This window comes from Apteryx rowi, unplaced genomic scaffold, assembly GCF_003343035.1.
Source record: "Apteryx rowi isolate R43461 unplaced genomic scaffold, aptRow1 scaffold_589, whole genome shotgun sequence".
Taxonomy (NCBI): Eukaryota; Metazoa; Chordata; class Aves; order Apterygiformes; family Apterygidae; genus Apteryx; species Apteryx rowi.
The window spans coordinates 70,043-92,215 of NW_020450859.1; the positions used below are offsets into that span (position 1 = coordinate 70,043).

Below are 22,173 nucleotides of genomic sequence, written 5' to 3' on the forward strand. Positions count from 1 at the left end.
GAAGCAGCTACCTTTACAAGGAGATATCAAAAGGCTGAAACTCTTCAGTTTGGAGAGCAGAAGGCTCAGAGGGTTATGACTGAGATTCACAAAATCATGAAGGTGGTGGAAAGGCTGAATGCAAAAATGTCGTCCATAAAATCCCACAGTATTAGAATGAGGAGGCTCTCAATGAAATCATAGCAGATCAGTTCAGAACAGTAAAAGAAACTTTACAGAGTGCGCAGAGAACTTCTGGAACTTGTTGCCACAGCAGTTTATGCAGGCAGACAGTATCAGCAGGCTGAAAGAGGGCTTAGGCAAATTCATGGACAACAGGTCCACAGAGGGAGTGTAAAAAGGCTTGGGAAGTGCTGTACCTTCTAATATCTCTACCACAACCACTGTGGATGCTGGGGGAGTACAACGGTAATGGACCACAGAAATTAGCTAGCTAACTTCTAGCTCACTAGCTAACTTCTTTGCTCCTAAGTAGCATTTCTTTTTGCCACTAGGAGACACCATACTGAGCTAGATGGAACATTAGTCTGACACAAAAGGCTTTATATATATATATATATATATATATATATATATATATGTATATGTTTAAGAAAGGGGAAAAAGAAACCTGACTGTAATTTTACTTGCAATATTTTTCTCAGAATAAGTAATAATTAAAAAGTTCTATCATGAACTATGAATATCAAAGCTTTTATAGTGAGCAAGTAAGGTTTGAGTATAAGCCTCTTTCGCACATCTTGGTTATCTTTTCCAAGCATTGCCTTCCTATTATAGAACTGAGAACAAATACGCTATGCAAAATCTGCAAAATCTGAAAAGCGCACATGGAGTGTATATTTTTGTAAGAACCAGCTATCTCACAAGAGGTTAAAAACACTGAGGGAAATGTTTTGAAATTCTTTGCTCACAAACAACAGTATCTCCAAAATGGTTACTGTTATTATTAACAGTATCAATTAGACACATGCTTTTTCTTTACAGTCTTTCACTGTTCTTCTCATCAGCAGATTGTAAAGGTCCCTTATCCCTACAAATTATAGCATATCTCAAATAAGAACTGAATAACATCTTACCAGGCAGTTTAGGTCATAAATTGATTTTTGCTATAAAAGCTAACACTTTTACAGGGGCTCATTTTCAGAATGTTATATAGAGTTCAAGTGAATTTGGACTTGTTACTATTGAAAGTGTAATAGAAGACTGCTATAAAGTAAAATCTCTTAAAATCACCCTCTGATGTTATTCATATCGTGAAAACAGGTACAGTTTAAAATATACGTTTGACCTTTCTCTGTGAACAGTGGTGATTTAATTCCTTTAAAATGAATCTGCAACTACATGAACAGAACTATGATTTAGCAGTCTTCGCCAGCTCAGCAGGGCCAAACTGGGTAGAATGGAACATGAACTTTCAGGGGAAATTGCCAACTAGTAAATAAAATGGATTTGGAGATTTCTAGGTTGGGATAATTCTGGATTAGCCTATATTGATCCAGTGTTCTAAAACAGTATCTAGACCTTTCCCTTGACAGAACCCAAGACATAAAATTGCGATTCCTTTGTGTTTATAATGATTGAACAACAGAGATGCTTATTTTGTAAACCCACACAATGTCAGTCAACATGCCAACCAAATTTAAATATGAGAAATTATCTGTTCACTTAGTTTTCTACTGCTTTTTAATGAGAATACATTTCTTCCCCTTTCTTAATTACATGCCTCTCTGTACAATCACAACATATCACAATATAACACTTTGGTTTGAAATACACAAGATCTTTTATTTCATGTTTATCTTTCAAGAGTGATAAGAAAAGAAATAGCTTTTAACAACTACCTTGTTCTCACATAAGAATATCAAATCTCTCACCTTGGTACACAATATGAAATCCTTGTTTGTTCTGTGAATAATCACTGTGAAAGTATAAGCTTGTTTCATGAGTTGTGCTGAACAGAGAGGCTGGTAGCTGAGGACCACTTAGTCTCCCAATAACAGTGCTACTTTCTGTAGATCCACTCCTTACTTCTAAATAATCATGTATGGTCTCCGTTGAGAAATTCACAAATTGCAAATGGACACCTGAAAAACATTGTGAGCAAATAAAAGCCATTGGTATCAATACCAGGAATGAAAATAAAGTGTATATATTATACGCTGATGATGTCAGAAAATAATGTAAACAGTGGAAATGCACGTGTTATGCTGTGAGATACAGTCCCAGGGATTCAGTATGAAGCACTCTTTCTCCTTTTTTATTACTAATTTTAAGAGGCTGGCAAGATAAGGAATGTGAATGCTGAAATACTGACTTGACGTAAAGCATCGAACTGTAAGTTATTTATAACTAAATGCTACTTTTGGCCAAGTTTGTTGTTCTGGTATTTTGGCCAAATTTAACTTCTGAATGTAAAATACATTCAATTTAATTAAAATTGTTTTCAATTGCATACAATAGTCTTTGTTTCCATTAAAAGAAAAAATGCTTTGCGTGCCACAACTGGAATGGGACAGTGACTGAGTCCTACTTCAGAGAGAGCTGCATTTCAGTGGTACATAAACTGACCTCTATTAGTTTATATCTAGATGTGAATATATGTATGTATGTATGTATGTATGTATACACACAGAGAAAAAAAATTGTAAAAAAAATATATTTAATAAAAATAATGAGGCAGAGTAAAATCATATATACAATATGGGTTACGCATATATATATTCTTTGGGGCTCTCAAATAATGTAAATGATGTTACCTAACAATCATTCATCAATGATTCTCACTATAAATTAGACATGTTGTTCATTTACTTAATTCCCCTCACACTGTGGTATATGATGACCTTGTCAACAGAAATTTCTGATTATTTGATTCAGTAAGGAACAGGAAGGGAGCTTACTATCCAGTAGCAAGTTATCTCTCCTAACCAGATGATGAGTTACAATTATTATGTGACAGGAGAAGGAGAAAATGTTCATCAGCAGAGTAGCTATTGGGCTCCTTAAACATTTTATTATTTATACATTTTTCTAAATAAGATACAACAAAAGAGAATTTTTATTTTGTCTGAAGTGAGCTAGTGCTACTATGGAATGATGATGGAGTACTTTCATTAAAAAGATGATTGAGCTCTGCTGGTGTTTCTGGCAAAGATAATCAACATGATTTCACATAACACTGAAAGGAAAACATATAAAGTCAAATTAATTATTGAAAAGTCATGAATAATTTTGTAATTCCTAAACTGTAATAGCTAAATAGTGTTTGTCACTGTTTCTTAGAGCTTTCTCCTCAGATATCAAGCAAAACTTTGGAATGGTTTTCTGAAGCATGTAACATTTTATATTCCACACAAAAAGGATGGTGCATAACTATATTACTGTTACCTTTATCATTTCTGTCTCTCTTTCTTTGAAGATAGCCTATACGTAGTCTATATGTAGTAAGATAGCCTATATGTAGTAAGAAAGCTTGGATTCTTCCAGCCTTCCAAATTCCTATAAATTTACTTTCCTACTCAAAGAACCCAGTTATGTCCAAATCTTGCGCTTTCTCTGTCCATGATATTTGTAGGCTAGACCTTTTATTTCATTCTCTGAACCTAAATTTGTCCAAATTTTAAGTTGTCATTCCTTAATAACTGCCAACTCATGCTATCTTCCTGTCATTTTTTTCTTTTTTACCCTCTTTGATCCATACAAAAACATCTCTAATATTATATTTTTTGCCCATCATTCTACTCTCTGTATTTTCCTGTCTTTCACTGCAAGTTTCCTGAACCATACCAATCTTCCTAGATATCCATCATTCTCTCATGTTGTGACACCTGTCTCCATTTGTCTCAGGCTTCTCCTTGTTATACTGTTCCTCATCCAGTTTTACACTTTCTTTTCTTCTTTGGACACTCTTTCTGAGTATTCCATATATTTATACATAAAATCTAACTACAAATCTCAGGAAGAATAGCAAAAAAATTATATAAAATAACTTTGTAAACTCATTGCAAATTAACAGTTACTGGTTTAGATTATAATCACAGTTAGTCTGAAGTGGAAAAGCTTATGATCCATAGCTTCTAATTGGGAAGATATCTCTTTTTAGRAACACTTAGAAACAAGACAAAACTACAGAAGGTTCCCATAATGGTCTTTGTGAGTTTTTTCCTTTACTACTCAGCAGAGTTAGATGTCTGTGCCTCCACTGGACTAGAACCACAGCCTCTGTAAAACCAGTTTTAACCATCACTTCTTCAAAAGCCAAAAGGTGAAATGCAAATTTACTCCAATCTTCAATTCAGTGTATTTGTCTCCTATTATCAACATATTATATAAAAAGGGTCAAAATGTTAAAAATATTTCAATCAGTTCTTCCAGCAACAGGAGCACTTAGTTTTCCCATATATGAACTGGAAAACAGTTCTAAATCCAGTGGCTAAATTTCGTTGGTGTAAAGCAGTGCAAAACTACTGATTTGGGGGCAGCTAAACTTATTTATTTCATCCAAGGAACTGTCTTCAAAACTGTAATAGTTGAATTTCCTTCCTAACTGGAGGTAAAATTAAATAGTATATTAATATATAGTTTAAATATATAGTTTAAATGGGAGTCTGGACAGCCAAATTGGAATTGTTGGATGTGGAGAAAGAAATGGAAAGATAAGCCTGGGACAATGCAAGTGAAGAAAATGGATTGCTGTAAGGAGTCAGTAGTGGAAAACAAGCAGGATAGCAGTGGAGTGGGACAAGAGGCAGAAAAGAACATATCTGGCATAAAAAGACAGTAATTTCTGTGTAGAGTTCAGCACAGTATAGAATCTGAAATGGAATCAGTATTCCAGATTTTTATTATTTCTTCCTTATTAGCAAATGTCTTTGAAATCATCTGTTAAAGTATCCTATTCCCTTATAGCTCTGAATGTTCTATTTCCCTAGAGCTTTGACCCATGGACAATAAACCTACTATTGCGATCATTTCCTTGGATAACTCAGCCAGCAGGGATCCGTATGGCATCTGAAGATTCTACACATCAGTATGACTCATAATGAAATGCTAACTAAGCTGTCAAGTTAATCTCTCTAAAATTCAAGCACTGGCAAAATTAAAGCATTGATGCTATTTATATAAAATACTAATGCAAAAAAATCAAAGACTGACTTGAGTCTTGTGACTTTTGAACAAAATGCAAACATAACAATAGGATTTTATTTGGAAATTCTTATCCAGAGATGATGTATTTTCCCCAAATAGATTCTGCTCAGTTAATGTTACACAAGATTTAACACTCTTCAGTATAAACAGCCCATGCAGAACAAATGGCTTTCATTTAAATTATAAGTGAACCAGGCAGATGAGACTTAAAATCAAAAAGAACACAGACGTGATTTGGAAAGAGGAGAGGAAGAACGTGAACAGATGCAGAAGGGCAAACTATTTGGGATGACACATTCACTTGCTGAAGAAGACCCAGAAATCTTGCATTGTTAAGTAAAGAATACAACAGAAGATGGCAATTATCAAACAGGAAACTGTGAGGAGCAGACAAAAAGAAAAGCATGCCATTCAACCAGCAAGCAGAGAAGAAACCCAAGAAGTGCACATGCTCCTACACATGAACCAGAAGTTTAAAAAATGATCTGGAGCTTTGAATAAAGATTTTGCAATAGTATATATATGGGAAACTTGGAAGAAGAAAGGTAACCAGTGGCCAGTGTGTTATCAGTTCATACAGTACAGGGAAAAAACAGAACAGGTTATGACAGAGAAACAGTTGCAGTATACTTAAGAAAAAGCATAAAATCAAATGACATGATAATTACCAATGTCAACATGTAACACAGAATGCCTATGGACCAAAATTCTAGATGGAACAGGCAAAGTAAAGTTTTAGGACTATATGGAACCTGTCTGATGTGCTCAGGAAAATCAAAGAGGCTACAAGTTCAGAAGATGCAATAGTAACGGAAAACTTGAATTACTGAAGTACAGATTAGCTATATTTCTCTCATCAAAACTAGATTTTTAGGGACAGTTAATGATCGTTTCTTAAAGTAACTGGTCAGGGACCCCACAAGAAAAGAAAAGCATCTCTCTGTGCAGAATCCGGCTTAAGCGTTGTTGTCAAAGAGCTGCCCTGCAACAGTGACCATAAGGGACTGAAATGTGTTTAACTTGCTCTCAGGAGCAATGCAAGGCATTCAATCCCATTAGTTTTTGCCTAATTTTTAAAAGTGGAATGACATAAAAATGAGAACTCTTATTGAAAAAAGTTAAGAGTATCAATAAAAAAAGCTGCGCCATTGCAGATCAACCACAAACCTGAAGGTATAAATATATACCATTATCATAAAAACACACCATGAAAATACACAAAAAAGAAAGTGGATTGTGTTGCAAAAAGCAAAAAGCAACCTTCACCTGGCAAAAGTTGTCTCCAAAAGAAGAAACTAGAAAGAATCAAATTCTAGTAGGTTAGATGTAAAAACACAATTCAGCAAGCTTAAAAAAAAATAAAATTGAGAATCAACTTGAAAAAGATATAAAAATAATTATAAAACTTCTTTTAAAATATTAGAAGCAGGTAACTTGCTAGAGAATATCTGAATCCATCAGCAAACAGTTCACAATAAAAAATCCCTAACGTTTAGGGAGGATCAGCCAATAGCAGAAAAACTATATACCAGTTTTCCTCTGTAACCACCATGGAGGTGTTTGACCAGGCCAGGAGCCTCATTATTGGGGGACTTTCTGAAACTTAAGTGTTGGTAGTCACGGTTTCAAAGCAAATAAACAAAGCATCAGACACAGATTGTGAAAGTCAAATGATATCTCACCCCCAAGGCAAGAAAGAAGGTAAAATCAAAGCAACACAGGAGCATGAGGACATGAATTCCTGTGAGAGAAGAAGCTGGAAACTTCTGGCAGCAGGAGGAAGGCTACATCCCACCTGCTGGGGTTCACCTAGAGAACAAGATCATGACCCTGGTAACAGAGAAGGAACAACTTCTGTTGGGGAGAGACTCCAAGCCAGACAACTCAGATTATCAGACGAGGACCAGTGCTATCAAGAGCAAGCGACAAGTGTTATTGGTTAAGGACTCCCTCCTGCATGGAACAGTCACATTTCTGCCAGCCAGACCTAGAGGCTTGTTTCTTGCCAAGACAGCAGATCTGGGATGTTGAAAAGAGATTGTTAAGACTCATCTAGCTTTCTGACAGCTACTTCTTGCTGTTCGTTTATGTACATGGAAAATGTGGGTCCGCTGATGAATGTGGAAAGCAACCTAGTGAGGGCAATACAGGAAAGGTTGAAATATTCAATGTCTTTTTCATCTCAGTCTTCACAGGCAAAGTGTGCTCCTAGACCTCTGCATGTACTAGAATGGTTTGGGAAGGAGCGGATCCAGCAGTGGAGAGCAACTGGTTAGCGACTACTCGGAGAAAGTGGATGTATTCATAACCATGTAGCTGGTAGGATCCACTCAAAGGTGCTCAAGGGGTTGGCCAATGTGTTTGAAATGCTGATATTATCTATGCAAAATTATGGTGAATGAGAGAAGTCCCTGGTGACTAGAAAAAGGCTGACGTTACACCCATCTTTAAGGAAAGAGGACCTGTGCCACTACAGGCTGGTCTGCTTCACTGCAGTCCATGGAATGATTATGGAGCACGTCTACCTGGAAGCCATTCCAAACACAAAGGGACTCAGGAGCAGTCAACATGGATTTACCAAGGAAAATCACACTTGATCAACCCTAATTTCATTCTGTAATGAAATTACCGGCTATGTTGACAAATCGAGATCAATTGATATAATGTACTTTGACTCTAGTATGGCTTTTGACTCTGTCTTCTATAGCATTCTCATCTGGAAGCTATAGATATATGGGCTTGATGAATGGACAGCAAGTGGGTTAAAAATGAGCTGAACTCTGAGGCTCCAAGGGTGAAAATTGGCTGTTCAGTGTCCACAGTCTATTCCATGGGTTGATATAGGAGCTCATACTACTCAGTGTCTTCATCAGTGACCTGGGTAATGAGAAAGAATGCATCCTGAACAAATCTGTGGAGATTACTGAATAAGTGGGAGTGGTCAATATACCAAATGACAGAGCTTCCATCCATGGAAATACTGAAAAACTGAGGACTGGGTCAACAGAAACTTCACAAAGTTTTGAAGAAAGAGAAGTGCAAAATTCTGCACCTGGGGCAGAACAGCTTCATGCATTGGTACAGGCTGGGAACCAACTGGTTGAGTCCCTGCTGAAGAGAACCTGCCACCCATAGTTGACTTGATCTGGTGTTAGTGACCTCTTCACTTTGAATGGGAGGTTTGACAACCTTGAGAGGGAGGCTTTCAGAGGTCCCTCCAAGAACATTTCTATGCTTCTGCGATATTCCCCTAGGGACTGCAAAGAAGCCTAATGATAAAAAACCTGAAATCTTAAATGTATTTTTATTCTGTTTGTAGTGAGAACACCTGTGGAAGATGTGGCAAGGAGTCAGGTAACTGGCAGAGTATGTGACAGCAGCCCCAGAGTGTGCTCTCTACACACTGACCAAAACCCAAGGCCGGACACGCATATTCTGTTTTGTCAACAATGTCTAGCTACTTCGCAGCCAGTAGCTACCCAAGGTTAGCACAGCTGAGATACGGACATAGTTCTGGTAGATTAAAGGGGCCTTCAGGATACAACAAGTTGAGTCCCGCCTGGGCGTCCAACCTGTGCATCCAACAGCCTCCCATCAGCGACCCCTCCATGCAGTTGGTTCCTGGGGCTCCCTGCGCAGTTTGGAGAGTAAGTCCTTCCTTAAATCTATGTTGTTTAACCCCTTATGAACATGAGTGTCTCTCTACACTGGTATCCAACCCTCTCTTTCCCACCTTGCGGTCACACTGTTCTAAACTGATACTGACTTGGTTTAAAACACTTTTGGTAGCTATTTATCTTTGTTGGATTTATAACCTTGCTAAGAGAAATCAAGTCTGTTTAGCTAGAAAATTGTGCTTATTCTAATTTAACAATTCTATCTTTATCAGAAAACTACAACACATCTTAAAGGAAAACCAGGGAACTTTGTAGCTTTTCTATCCTAAGTCTTTCTTTTATGGCACTGATAAACCCTTTAAAGGAGTTAAAATTATTTTGATCAGGATAAATATTTACAATATTTTAAAATCTATGTTCAATGTTTTGAAGCCATAAAAGAAATAAAGTTAATCCATGAAAGAGCACATACCAAAACCAATAGGCAGCCTTATTGTCCATGTGCAATCTAAACTGCTGGGATAGTTGCCAGGAAACCCAGGGCTAAGGATCACTCCACTGAAGTCTGACATGCCACCACCACATTGTGCTGCAAAAACAACAAAAATATTTTTTAGAGGAGTAGAAATGAGCTAAAAATTAATCCAGAAATCTAGGACCATTTCATGATTAATTATATATCAATGCTTATATTTTAAAATATATATAAATATTCTTTTACCACTAAATATCTGTAATGAACTAATTTATAAATAAGTACTGTAAAAATGTATTTATTCTGAATTGACTGGGTTTTAATTTGGGGGACACATGCTCCTGAAAAGAGAACAGATGTTCACTCTGCACTCTGTCTGCATGAACCATCTTGTGAACGAGCAAGTGGTACGTATCAGCTTATAGCCACATTGACACAATTATTCATGGGTTTATAAAGGAAACATTCAAACATTCTGTACTCTGAACATTTCAAGAGGCCTTTATAAACACTGTATTTGTATCCTCCTCTTTTAAAAAGGAGATAAAGTAAATAGAGTTAGAAAAGGTACATGTATGATATTTCCAGAAATGCAAACAATTTTTGGAGTTTCTTTTCTATTTTATCAGGCATGAGGTCGTTCAGTAAAGTAACTTTCATTTCAATGTTAGATTTGAAAACATCTTTTAAAAGATCAAGATGTTAATTAGGGTAAATAAGATTTTTTAAACTAACTCCTTTTTTTTCCAGTTAACAGTTGCTACATCCTTTGAAATACAACTAAAAATCATTATTTGAGAGAAGGCAAGGCAAGGCAAGGCAAGGCAAGGCAAGGGGAGCTCAGTACCTCACAGGAGGTGTTTAACACCTCACTGAATTAAGAGCAGCATTATGTGTGGTAGGTCATGGGGATACATAATCTGTCTCAAAGAAAAGTAAAGTATAAAACCTCTAATGGGATCTGCAGCTTCCTGCTTTCTATACATTCAAGATTACAAATGCAGATAACTTTTATTATTATGGGAACCCTCCCCCCCAAAAAGCCATTTCTATTCAGTCAAAGAGGATGCAGATAGAGTTTTACATTCCTCACATTTATTCTTCATATAAAAAGAATATATTTTAGTGCATTTCAGATGTTTCAGTTGGGCTTTCAGCAGGTTCCTAGGGCTTCCTCCATTAATATCAATATGGTCATTTATAGAGTTTAATTTGAAAAATAAAATGTCTTTTTAAATAGGTAGACATGCCTTATACTGAAATCATCAGAGCTGAGAATGTAATGTTACTTCTATTTCAGTATTTTCTATAGCACTTATCAATCTGCTGAGGAAATGATTCATAAATAAATTAACTATGTTTGTAAAGGTCTCTGGAGGTCACATCACTGGTATAGGAGATTCATATTGGAATCTATTTCATTCATTCTTCTTCTGATCGGACACTTCAGAAAAGCTTTGCCGAAATAAGAGTGTATACTCTTATCAGTATACTCTGAAAATCTTCAGCTTAATCTGACCATTTTCACTTTTAATTAAGTTCTTTCAAATCTACCTACTCCTTTCCCTACACATATCTCTTATTTTTGAGTTCTCTGACTTGCTCATTCCAACATATTTAAGCAAATTTATGTATGATGAACGTACCTAAACATATTGGAATTGGGTAATTCCACCTTCTTACTGGTCCGGGCATACAGGTGATGTGTGAATGTCCCTAAAATGACACAATATTTAACAATACATATAATAAAAATATGAAGTATGCGCTGTATCATTAGTAGCTCAACAAAAAAAATGTTTAGCGATAATCCAAAACAGCATCAAAATATAAAAAAAGTAATAAGGTATAACATCTATATTGTACATCTGTGATTTATATCATACCCTTCAATGAAACCGGGAAGACTGTGCAATCTTACCTTTGTGACTGTTAGCTCTGTAGGGAATTGTGTTCATACCCTCCTATTATTGTTTCTAACAGTGTCCATTTGAATTCTGTGATTCCAGCTTTAGCAATTTGATGAGTTAATCCTACAGTAAAGTTAGAAACTAAAGGTCTAACTGAGCAATGATTACATATTCATTTGCATCAACTGTGGAACATGAAAAATATATGAACGATATACATTACTGGGTTTATATATTAACTGCATATCGATTCTAAATGCAGTCCTTACCTCATCCCTACCCATCCAAATAGTTGCTTTAAGTAGCCAAAAGCTGAGTGATTTAAGAAATTTCTTTACAATAGACTGTCTCTTTACAACAGATTAAGTGTCATGAATAGTCTAAATATTCTCTGATATTTCAAGGCAGTCTGTAACAGATTTGTTTCAAGATCCACCACTACCTTGTTCAACAACTTCATGTAATCATTACTGTCTTCCAGGTACAGCAAATGAAAATGAAAAACGTCAGGAGAAAACTGTACTTCAGATATCTCGGAAAACTATGTAATACATGCTTTAATATACCTTGTATTATATATCTTATAGACCTCTATATCTTAGTAGAAAAAAAATCTCTAGCTCTTAGCCTGTTTGTTCAACCTTCATATGAAGAGAAAAGTTAGTCATAATGTTCAATCTCCTTATTAATTCCTGCAGTATTTGCAAGAACCAAGTATCTGTAAGGCGTACAGGGCAATTGTGAATAGCTTATTAATCAGTCTGCAACCCATTCTTTTTCTCTCCTAGAAGAAAAACTAACATGTTTTCTCTATAAGTGTGAGTAGGCACATCTGCTCAGTGCTAGAAGAAAAAAATGAAGTGGCAAAGTCATACTGTATATGCCAGCAAAACAATATGGAAGGAGGAGGTTTTTAATGTGTGTTTACATGATCTATGTTCCAGTGCTCTTTATATTTCCTTTATTTCAAGCCTAAGAGCTAAACTTCAGCAGTCATTGTCAGAGCTGCAATCACAGAATATTTCAGTTATTCTTGCAATGCTAGAAGGCTGAAAGCATGACTAGGAACTCTGTATTGAAGGGGAAACTGGAATACAGGTCCCAAATCCAAACAGTGGGTGAGATCCGGAAGCAGACAAGTTTATTTAGTTCCTATTACACAATGTTGACTGCAGCTTTTTACACTGTCCAAAAAACTAAAACAATTTATATTTTTGATGTAGTACTTATTACCGCAGGATCTAGGTCTTCAAAGAATTAGGTAAAACAACTGTTTGAAATGATCAGTGTTCTTAAACTCCACTTCAGTGAGTCAGTCTGAAGCCCATCATCAGGTGTTACAAGCCAGATTGACATTACCGAAGAAAGGCAGAGAAATACCCATCTTCAAAGTTATCCGTGTGCTATTTTACTCCAAAATTATCAATAACTCCATTAGCATTGTCATATATCAAAAATAAAACATTTCTCCCTTTAAGATGTATTTTACTTGCTAGAATGGGAACACACTATGCATAGGTAATTTGATTGTTTTCTCTTTTTATGCTTTGACAGAGCAAGATAAAATGAAGGCTACTGACTGCAGTGTCACACATGAGAAAAAATATAGAAAAGAATAATCTATCTGTTGGAATCTTCATCCTTTCGGAGAGTATCTCAAGTTGAAGCAGTGATCAGTTTTGGATTTGGTTCTTCAGCGTAACTATAGATATTGTTGAAAATATATCCAAGCTCTTTCCTGTAGACAGACAGCTTCCTACTGGTTGTACATGCCAGGAAACTCAAATAGGCAAATTAATCACAATTCACGGTCATTGTGTTGCCTCTAGTCCTACTTTTTGCTAATTCAACAACATAGCAAATATGCATGGTAAAAAACACCCACATTTTGAAAACCTTTTTGGATTAAAAAAAAAAAAAATCTGAAAGAAAATAACCGACACTATCTGATTTCTGGGGGGGTGGGGGGAATCCCTTCCCTTTGTTGGTTCTTTTTTCCCCCTTCCACTTATTTTCTTTTTATTCTTGCCTATAGAGACCTATTGATATTGTTCATCATGTGATTTGTTTAGCTTAATTTGCCAGCACTTCAACAGTTCATCTATGAAAACCAAAGATATCATCAGTAATGTAAAACAACCTATAATCACAAACATGGAGGAAGCACAGAGCTGCATACTTTGAGGGAATATTTGGATGGTTGTGAATTTTATATTAGGCAGTAAAAGTCATCAGTCCTGCAAACTGATTGTGTATTTACAACTCCTGAAGTTTTTGATGTCCATTTCATATTGACAGACTCAAACATAACCACGTTAAAGAACTAAAGGCATCACTTAAAATTGTAAACTTGGCTCACCTGGAGGGAATAACCCTGATCACACTGGAAGGACACCACATCTCCAACCATGTATCTGTCTCCAATTTTGATCCCATTGCTTGGAGTCTGTGGTTCAGGACAAGAGTCCAGACCCATAGCTGTGAAAATTGAGAAGTTTAGATATTCTAAGGAATATATAATCAGTTTTTGGATTCACATACTGTATATGGGCACACTCTATTGATATATTTTAGGAAGCTCCTGAGTACCAGCAGTTTCTCTGTGCACAAGCAAGTGGCATATTATTTTGGAACTATATAGAGAGGAAAACTTTCTTTGCTGAGCAAAGGAAGGGGAAAGAAACAAACAGACAGGCAGCAAACACTTCCCAGCAATTGGTAGTCTCAATTCAGTCTTGGCTAAATTTCTTCTGTCTTCTGGCTTAGACCCATTTAGTTCCAACTTCAGTCTCACCCCAAACCATAGCCTAATTCAAACTGGGAGCACTTGCACATTCCCTTCCCAGGGTGTTACAGATGGACAATATTGGCCAATACCCCACCAAACACAAAACACAGGAAAACAAGTGCAAAGTATGTAAAATTGCCCACCCGCATTCAGTCCTTCCCAGGTCTACCTCTGCTTTTCCATTCCTTTATACAGAAACAGAAAATTTACATCAAATTCTCACCTAATCTGCCATTTTTAACACAGTATATATAAAGTTACAACACAGATATTTCTAATTCCTGATCATRATAGAAGTCAGTTTGGCAAGAGACTGTATGTTTTTTTCATGCTCATCAGAAGGAGAAATGAAAAAAATTCTTCACTGCATCTACCCAGGAAGATCCAGGAAGATAAGAACATGTGTAACATTAAGTATAAGCAGTTCTCTTACTCTGTTTGCATGCTGTAAGAATTGCACCCTAAATACTTGTGAGGCCAGGATTAATAAGCAATTAAACACATACATACATAGGGTAGTAGGGACATGTGGGATTCAATAATGGAATTACATCACCATATTATCAGCTTGTGCATGTTTGAAAACTTGCTAATGTAACCATTCACTTAATTTAAGAATCTCATTAAATAAAATTAAATTAAATAACATTTTTTATAATATATGAAAGCTGAAAGCTAATAAATTTATATTATATTATATATATTTATTATATATATTTATTACTATATTATATTTATATAATAATATATTTGGACTAAGATCACTGGAATCTACAATCTTTTGTGTATTCATACAAGTGAACCTCAGAACAACGATAATATAAGTCCCACTATAAAATGTAATTCAATCCTGCATTGAAGAAACTCCCTTAATGGCTTTGCAATCCTTTTCTTCTCTGCTGAGGACAGTAATTAGAGGAAAAAACATATTTTTATTGTGGATATCTGTTAATAGGAATCAGAAATAACTGATATAGATCCACAGACAGGGCAGTTCTGCTCATTACTTTTGGTCTCTGTTAACTTGGTGAATATTGAAAAAAAATCTTTGGCTATTAAGGAGCTTATATAATTCAGCAACAATATGTTTTTCATGACATTCAACAGTCCAGCAGCCTTAAGAAAAGAAATATTGTCTAGTCTTTGCTATTTTCCCTTTTACAGCCAGAATATGTGGGAGCTAACACTGAATCACTGCAGTGAACAATTTAATGCTTTCTAGTAAAGAAAATAAGAGAAATAGATTGTTTTAAAATAAGCAGTGATAATTATTAGAGACACAGAAAAATAAAACAAAACACAACCAAACTTCTTTACACATAAATGCTCCAAAAATTGAAGTAAAAGAATGATCAGTATGTACATGGTCAATGCAGGATCTCTACAGGATCAGTATGTACAAAATATTATCATCACAGAGAAAGGAAGATTAACTCCTTTTCTGTGAACCTGGGGAAGAAAGTCCTGAAATAAACAGTATTTCAAAGGAGAAACATTCCTTTCCAAACAAAATGATGCAAGGATAATATACAAGACAACATTTTGCAGTGTATTTCTATTTACCAAATGATTCTTATCACTCAAATTCTTTTTTTTTCTCTCAAACTGCAAACAAAAAGAACATCAAAGAACCTATTTGCAAAACAACTGATGGGCTAAGATGCACTTTTTACTTATGAGAGATCCAGAAGGTGATCCAAGTCATATGAAGGAAAACCTTGATCCTCTCCATTTTTGTATTATACCACAAAATTCCTTCATTATAAAAGTGCTTTTTTAAATAAAAAGCTTAAATTTAAGCTCTGTTTGTGATCTTAACCTAGATTAACAGCATCTGCTAGAAGAAAAAAAAAAAAAAGAACTTATGGCCCGATTTGAACCATTACAGTTTTATGCTTCAGGTTATCATTTGAACTTATAAATTATTTCAGTATCCGATAATTTAAAAATGTTATTTTGTATACTTGTGCTTGGATTTCTTTGTACAAATTTCAAATAAGAGCACTAGAAACATAGGAATACCTGTCTTGAAACCTAGCAGAATTCTGATTATTTACAATTAATTATACATTCTGGAGAGAAAATTACCCCCCTCCCCAAAAAAAAAACAACGGTAAAAATAGAGATAAAATGTACTAAATTTGCATACAGTACAAGCTTGATTCCTATAACGCTCATGTTATAATATAGAAAAGTTATTTCTGTCATGTTGCATACATATACGAACTTGAGACATTATATGTTATTCTCTATAGCCGATAAACATTCTTTCGATGTCATTTATTTAAAAGCACACAATAAATAGTATTTATATAGCAGAGAATGAAAATTTTGATGCCACTGGCTTCAAAAGAGGATGACTTTCAAGTGTTCACTGTAAATTAACAGTGGAAACAGATCACATAAACTCACAGCTACCTTTGTAGTTCATTTCATCCTCAGTCTTGTAACTATACTACTTTTAAAAATGAAATTTTATGGTACGTGGTTACTGAGTGATTAAAAGGCCTACCTTAAAGAGAAGATAACTTATCACACAAAATCATTAAAAGATATACTGGAACATTATGATGGTGAAAAAGAGTTGAATGAACCCAAAATGAGGAATACCACAAGCCACTATCACAAGCACAGCTTGTCTCAGAGCCTTTTGGCACTACTGCCTCAGTATGAGCATGGCAGAGTTGAAGCTGGGGGTAAAATTTTTAGATGAGTCCTTTATAAGATCTTCAACAATAAAGAATCTAGCTGCATAAATAGCTTTTAAAGTTGGGATAGATGATATTTAATTTCCCTCCCTAAGGATGGAGGGATCGAATCTACAGAAATGTAGAGGCAAAAGTACAGCAGGATTTGGCTTATACAGATGAGTGCTTATAAACTATTTTGAGCATTTAAAGAGTTATTAGTCTTCAGCTTCCAATTGCTGAACCTTCAGCTGAAATGTAGAAAATGAGCATGTGAATACTCATTTTTTTCTGAGGCCATGCAAAGTGAAATGAGGTAGTTTAAATACCTTTCTCAGAATTGGTAACTTGGCTCATACCATGTCACAGCTATTCATCTTATTGTGCTCTCACCTCACTTCATCAAATAATGGTTGGCAAAAAATACAGTTGGAAGGTTTCGAATGCCTTACAAGAAACTGAAGCATAATATGATTCTTCTCAGCTGAGGGTTAGCTTAGAAGAACTTTTGTCTCTCAGATTGCCATAAAAGTAATTCTGGGGAAATCATAAATGTATTTACAAACTGCACTCTGTTCATTACTGACTATTTTTAGTGCATGACTAGTTCCTTGAATCACATTATACTGTCTTAGCATAATGTTTTAGATTTTTAAACTTTGATAAACAATTGCATTAGAGAGAAAAGAGACTTTAACATAGACATTAATAGAAAACACTTTTTCAGTACCTTCTCATTTTTAAATATTTCTGATAAAAAAGAACTGGATATAAATGAAAAAGATAAAGAAGCAATCTGATGCTACTACCCCCTTCTCCGACAGCTTCTGTAGCTCTAAATATGAAAAGCTACAAATGAAATCTTGAAAAACACACTGTTTGACCACATAAGTCCTAAAGTAATATACCTTTTAATTTTTTAAAGTAATTGCCTTAATTTTATGGAATTTGTTTAACTATTTATATGTTTATGTTAAAATTACACAGTTTAAATGCATAAATTTCCAGGGGTTACATTTTAGAATGAACACACCTTTATTAATTTTAAATAGATATTGAATATTACAGAAATTATGTAGAAGACAATCAGACAGGAACTCAACCAACCTCAAAGGATATTACTACTATTCATACACCATAATCAATTACCTAATTAGTAAAACATTGCATATAGAAACATGAGGAGTAAATCTAAGATTCATAGTGGCTTACAACATACAAACAACATTTAACTATTTAACAAAGTGTGTTGTTTGCTGTTCATTGAGGTACTTCAGCTGATGAAACACATTTTCATATTTAAGATAGTTTATATACATACATACTCTGGATGTTAATAATATAGTAAGAATTTAAGAATTCAACATACGAGTGAAAATATGATAGAAAAAAGATTACTGATAAGACCTCTACTCAGGTTTGGAATATGAATACTTAATTCCTTTATGTCTAGGCACCATTTACTTGGTCTTAAAATATTTCTTAAAGAAAAAAAAAGCCCATTTTGGTTGTTTTTATGAAAAAGCACATTTAGATTTCTTAATAGTGCAAAAGATGAACCAGACTGGACAGTGTGAAAAACCTATTAATAAAGGATGAAAAGAAGTACTGGAAATGAAACAGAATGAAAACTTTTTATAGAAAATCCTTGTTGAGATGAGAAAGCAATCACTTTGGAAAGAAAGGGGCATTTCACCTCAGATTCGAGTGTCCTAGAATATGCGAGATGAACTTTGAAGACGCATTCTGTATTGAACAAAAAATGTCTCTGCCTAACTCAGTTCACATTTGTTTAATATAAATATTTAACTCTGACGTGATTTTCACTGAAGAATCATACACTGATACTTCAAAGAGTAAGATTTTAATTTATCTGACCTCTGATAGCCTCTGTTAGTAAAGGCTCAAGCAAAACACAATAAATGTGTGAAATATTGGTATTAAAATGTGGTTATTACTGTTTATTTACTAACAATGCTTAAAAGCATAATCACAGCTTTTATAGCAGGAAGCACTGTCTGAGAGTCAGAGATGAAAACTAAGGAGAATTGGTGTTCAAATCACTGAATTCTGTTCTAACCATTGCATTTCAGGTGAAATTTCAGTACAAATACAGTAATTTTATATTTTGAGCTCTGGAATCCTGACTAAAATCCTGACTAAGCTCTCTCTCCACTGCAGAAAGCTACAAGAAAGAGTCAAAAATCCAGAAGATACACCAGGTACAATTTCCCTTGCCTCTCTTCCTAGCAATGGCAAAAAAGGATTGTCCCTTAGCTAAACCTCCTCTATCAAATTCCCGATTCAGCCCAGTGCAGAATTCTCCATACTCTGTGAAGGAAACAGACAGCTTCAGCTACATTAGAAGAAGAAGAACTCATAAAACTCTCCTCCGATTACAGCTGATAGACGCCATATCTTCTTTAGTAAGTAGCGCAGAGCAATGGATCTGTGGAGTGAAACAGCTGGTGCTGAGGCCTCAACAGCCACCCTCCGTGCTAAACTAAGGGCGTTTATTTGTTATAAGCTTGAGTCTGGTGCCATAGGCTGATTGTCCATTAGCAGCTGAAGGCATTTGCTGTGATTTTGAAGTATGTATTTCAACTTAGATTTGCATGGGAGGAATTCAGATTGCGTACTCTGAAACCATGTTTTAGTTCTGTGACACGAGCCAGAACAAGATAAAAAGGAATGCCTATGCTAATGTTTTACATTTTTCCACGTTTATTTTACAAACTCATTTTAGTATTTCAGGTTTTCTAATTTAGGAATTTAGTTATATTTACTTCTATTGTAAATTTCATATTAAACTTCTGAGTAATCTCGACAATACTTTTATTTACTTTTTTCTTATTAATGATTTATAAATTGTGTATTTCACAAGGGTCACTTGTGAAACTACTATCACTACTGTCTACTGGGCAGTCCATAGACTTTCTCTTAATAATTCCCCAAAACACACAATAATTTATATTTATTTTATAGCATACCTTCCTAAAATATATTACATATTACACAAAATCTTAATTCAAAATTGATCTTAGTTTAGTGTCCATGTTAGCAGTTCTATTACTTGCCACACAATTTTTGCTCTTAAAGTTTACATTTGTTTCCAATAACAATTACTACTTTCCTTTTTCAGTTTTAGACAGTTTTGCATTTTCCCCACCCCATTTCAAATTCTGTATCAATTTTTTTAATCACATCTCTATCATTTGCATAGAAGAGTCAGTTAATCATTAATCCTGTAATACAAAGCAGCTCACTGAGCTACYGGTTAACTGGGTAACTACTGAGACATCAGTATCCTTTCCTGAATCACATCTTTTCAGAATATACTTTATTTCTATTAACATACACAGAAAATGTCTTACATATGTACACAAACATTCACACACATACAATGTATACATCCATACACACACATACATATATATCTATTGCTCTTGAAGTGCAATACTTGAAGTGGACCAACACTTGAAGCAATATACTGTGAATTCTTTCTTTATTTACAGATGAAAGTTGTATATCAGCACTCCACTACACACTTCAATTAATTTGGACATATATAAATATACAAATGCATTTTCACTTTCACTGGGTTAAGTTTCATTTTATTTTGTTTTCGTAACTTTCTACAGTTTTTCACTCTAATGTTGTAAGAAGCTGAGAGTACCTGTATTTCAAGGAAATAGCAAGACAATTTTAATCTATAATGAATGTTTAGTGATCATGTAGACATTTTGCAAGGCCTTGTTCTTTGACTGGCTAATCAGACAACCAGAGCATGGGATTTGCATACTGTAAAACTGACAAGAAATAACCATGAAATAATTATGCAGATCAGACACCTGAACCAATATGAGCAGAGGGAATTGCACAGCTGGGGGGGGGGGGGAAATCTGTAACAAAGTATCAGTGACTGTCAGAATTCCTGTCAATCAGCAAGGAAATCTCATTCAGACAGAAAATAAAGTATGTTTATAATTATAGCCTTTTCTGTTGATAAGGTATTCACCAATAATAAAACATTTCAGATTATTATGTTCTGCTGTGTTCTTACCAACACATAAGCATTTTTCAGTCAGTTAAGAAAAATAAATAGTATTTTCAGCTTATTCATTCTCATTTTCTTTGATAGTGATTAATTTTCATGTCTTACATGCATTTAAAATATATATGACATAGAGTGTATATTATACAAGTATATTATAACCTGAATATATCTGCATGTACTACTGGATGCAGTATGTTCAGAAAAGCTTTTGAGAGAGCAAAAAGAAATTAAAGGAGAGATCAAGACAAACTAAAGTTATCAATCCTTTCAGTACATTTTTCAGGCCTGATCTTGCTCCCTTGGAATTAAATGAGGATTTTACTATAGACCTTAAAGTGACACTATTTAGCTCATTATGTACAATAGGACTCAATATTCCTTTTTCATATCATTTAGGTATACCTCTGCAAACAGTAAGCTCTCTTAGTTAATTGAACATTCTACATTACCTGTATACTCAAGATGAAATCCAGCAGCTGAAACACTAATATCAGACTGAAAGTTTAGGTACAAATTGTTTGATGTGCTGTTGAGAAGTGGAGGTATGGTTGTCCCTGAAAAGAGAAAAGAAAATACTACTGAAATGCACAGAAACTGAAATAGACATATAAATGTACATTTCACATTAGGTATATATAAAAAAGAGAAAGAAAGAGCAAGAGCGAGCGAGAGAGAAAGAGAAGTCATGTAACCAGTTCCACAATATTTTGTCATCTTGGATGCTGTGAAGTATCTGTCTCTAACTGTAAGAGTTTTGTTATATTTTCAGTGTACCACAATATCAGAGAGAGGAACTGCAGGCATTCAGGGAAGAAGGGTCTAACGTAAATTTATAACACACACTTGTATCAACAAAAGGAGAAATAAATCATAAAAGCAAGAACAAATCTTGTAACTGGACTGACTTTAAAAGTTCCAGTCAGATATATCAAGCATCTCTGAAAATATTCTGTAGGGCTATTGTTAGAAATACAATTTCTTACTTATTTGTGGTTTCAGCAAATTGGTAACGAGAAACTTTGAATGACAAGACAACAATCTTTATGAATATCTACTAGAAGATGACTGTTCACTAAAATAGAAACAATATTACCTGTTGTTAATTATGGGAGAAACAAACACTGAAAAAACAACTAGAGAGAGTTGTGTGTTTACAATGAAGAGTTATACTTCTGAAACACTTATTGTAAAATCTTCTCAGTCACCTGAATAACTTCCAAGCCTTGGAGCATTGTTGTCAGCTCCATCGTAAAAGTCTAAGGAATCCCAGTTGTGTTCTGTGGCAAAACTCACCACTTGCACCTATGAAGAAAAATGTGAGGTAAAGAACATAAACTTCTTCCCCTCTGCACTCAGCACAAAGAAAGAGGACTGTAATTGGTAGCCTCTGTTGCTTTCAATCACAAAAAGATGTTTTTTGCTGTCACTGTCAAAGAGAATGGAAAATAAACATTATGAATAAAATAACAGTCTTTGCTTTTAATTTTAATT

General features: G+C 34.8%; 1 protein-coding gene across 1 annotated transcript in view; it reads right to left on the minus strand.

Moving 5' to 3' along the window:
* The window catches only part of LOC112974075 (CUB and sushi domain-containing protein 3), a gene marked incomplete at its 3' end in the record, with an annotated part of 516,764 nt that overhangs the window by 69,403 nt on the left and 425,188 nt on the right, over window positions 1-22,173 (minus strand). The window contains exons 35-40 of the mRNA XM_026082659.1: window positions 21,888-21,984; window positions 21,132-21,236; window positions 13,510-13,628; window positions 10,887-10,956; window positions 9,238-9,354; window positions 1,875-2,084 (exon numbers count right to left, since the gene is read on the minus strand). Of these exons, the coding sequence (XP_025938444.1) occupies window positions 1,875-2,084; window positions 9,238-9,354; window positions 10,887-10,956; window positions 13,510-13,628; window positions 21,132-21,236; window positions 21,888-21,984 (718 nt within the window). The remainder of the gene's footprint in view (window positions 1-1,874; window positions 2,085-9,237; window positions 9,355-10,886; window positions 10,957-13,509; window positions 13,629-21,131; window positions 21,237-21,887; window positions 21,985-22,173) is intronic.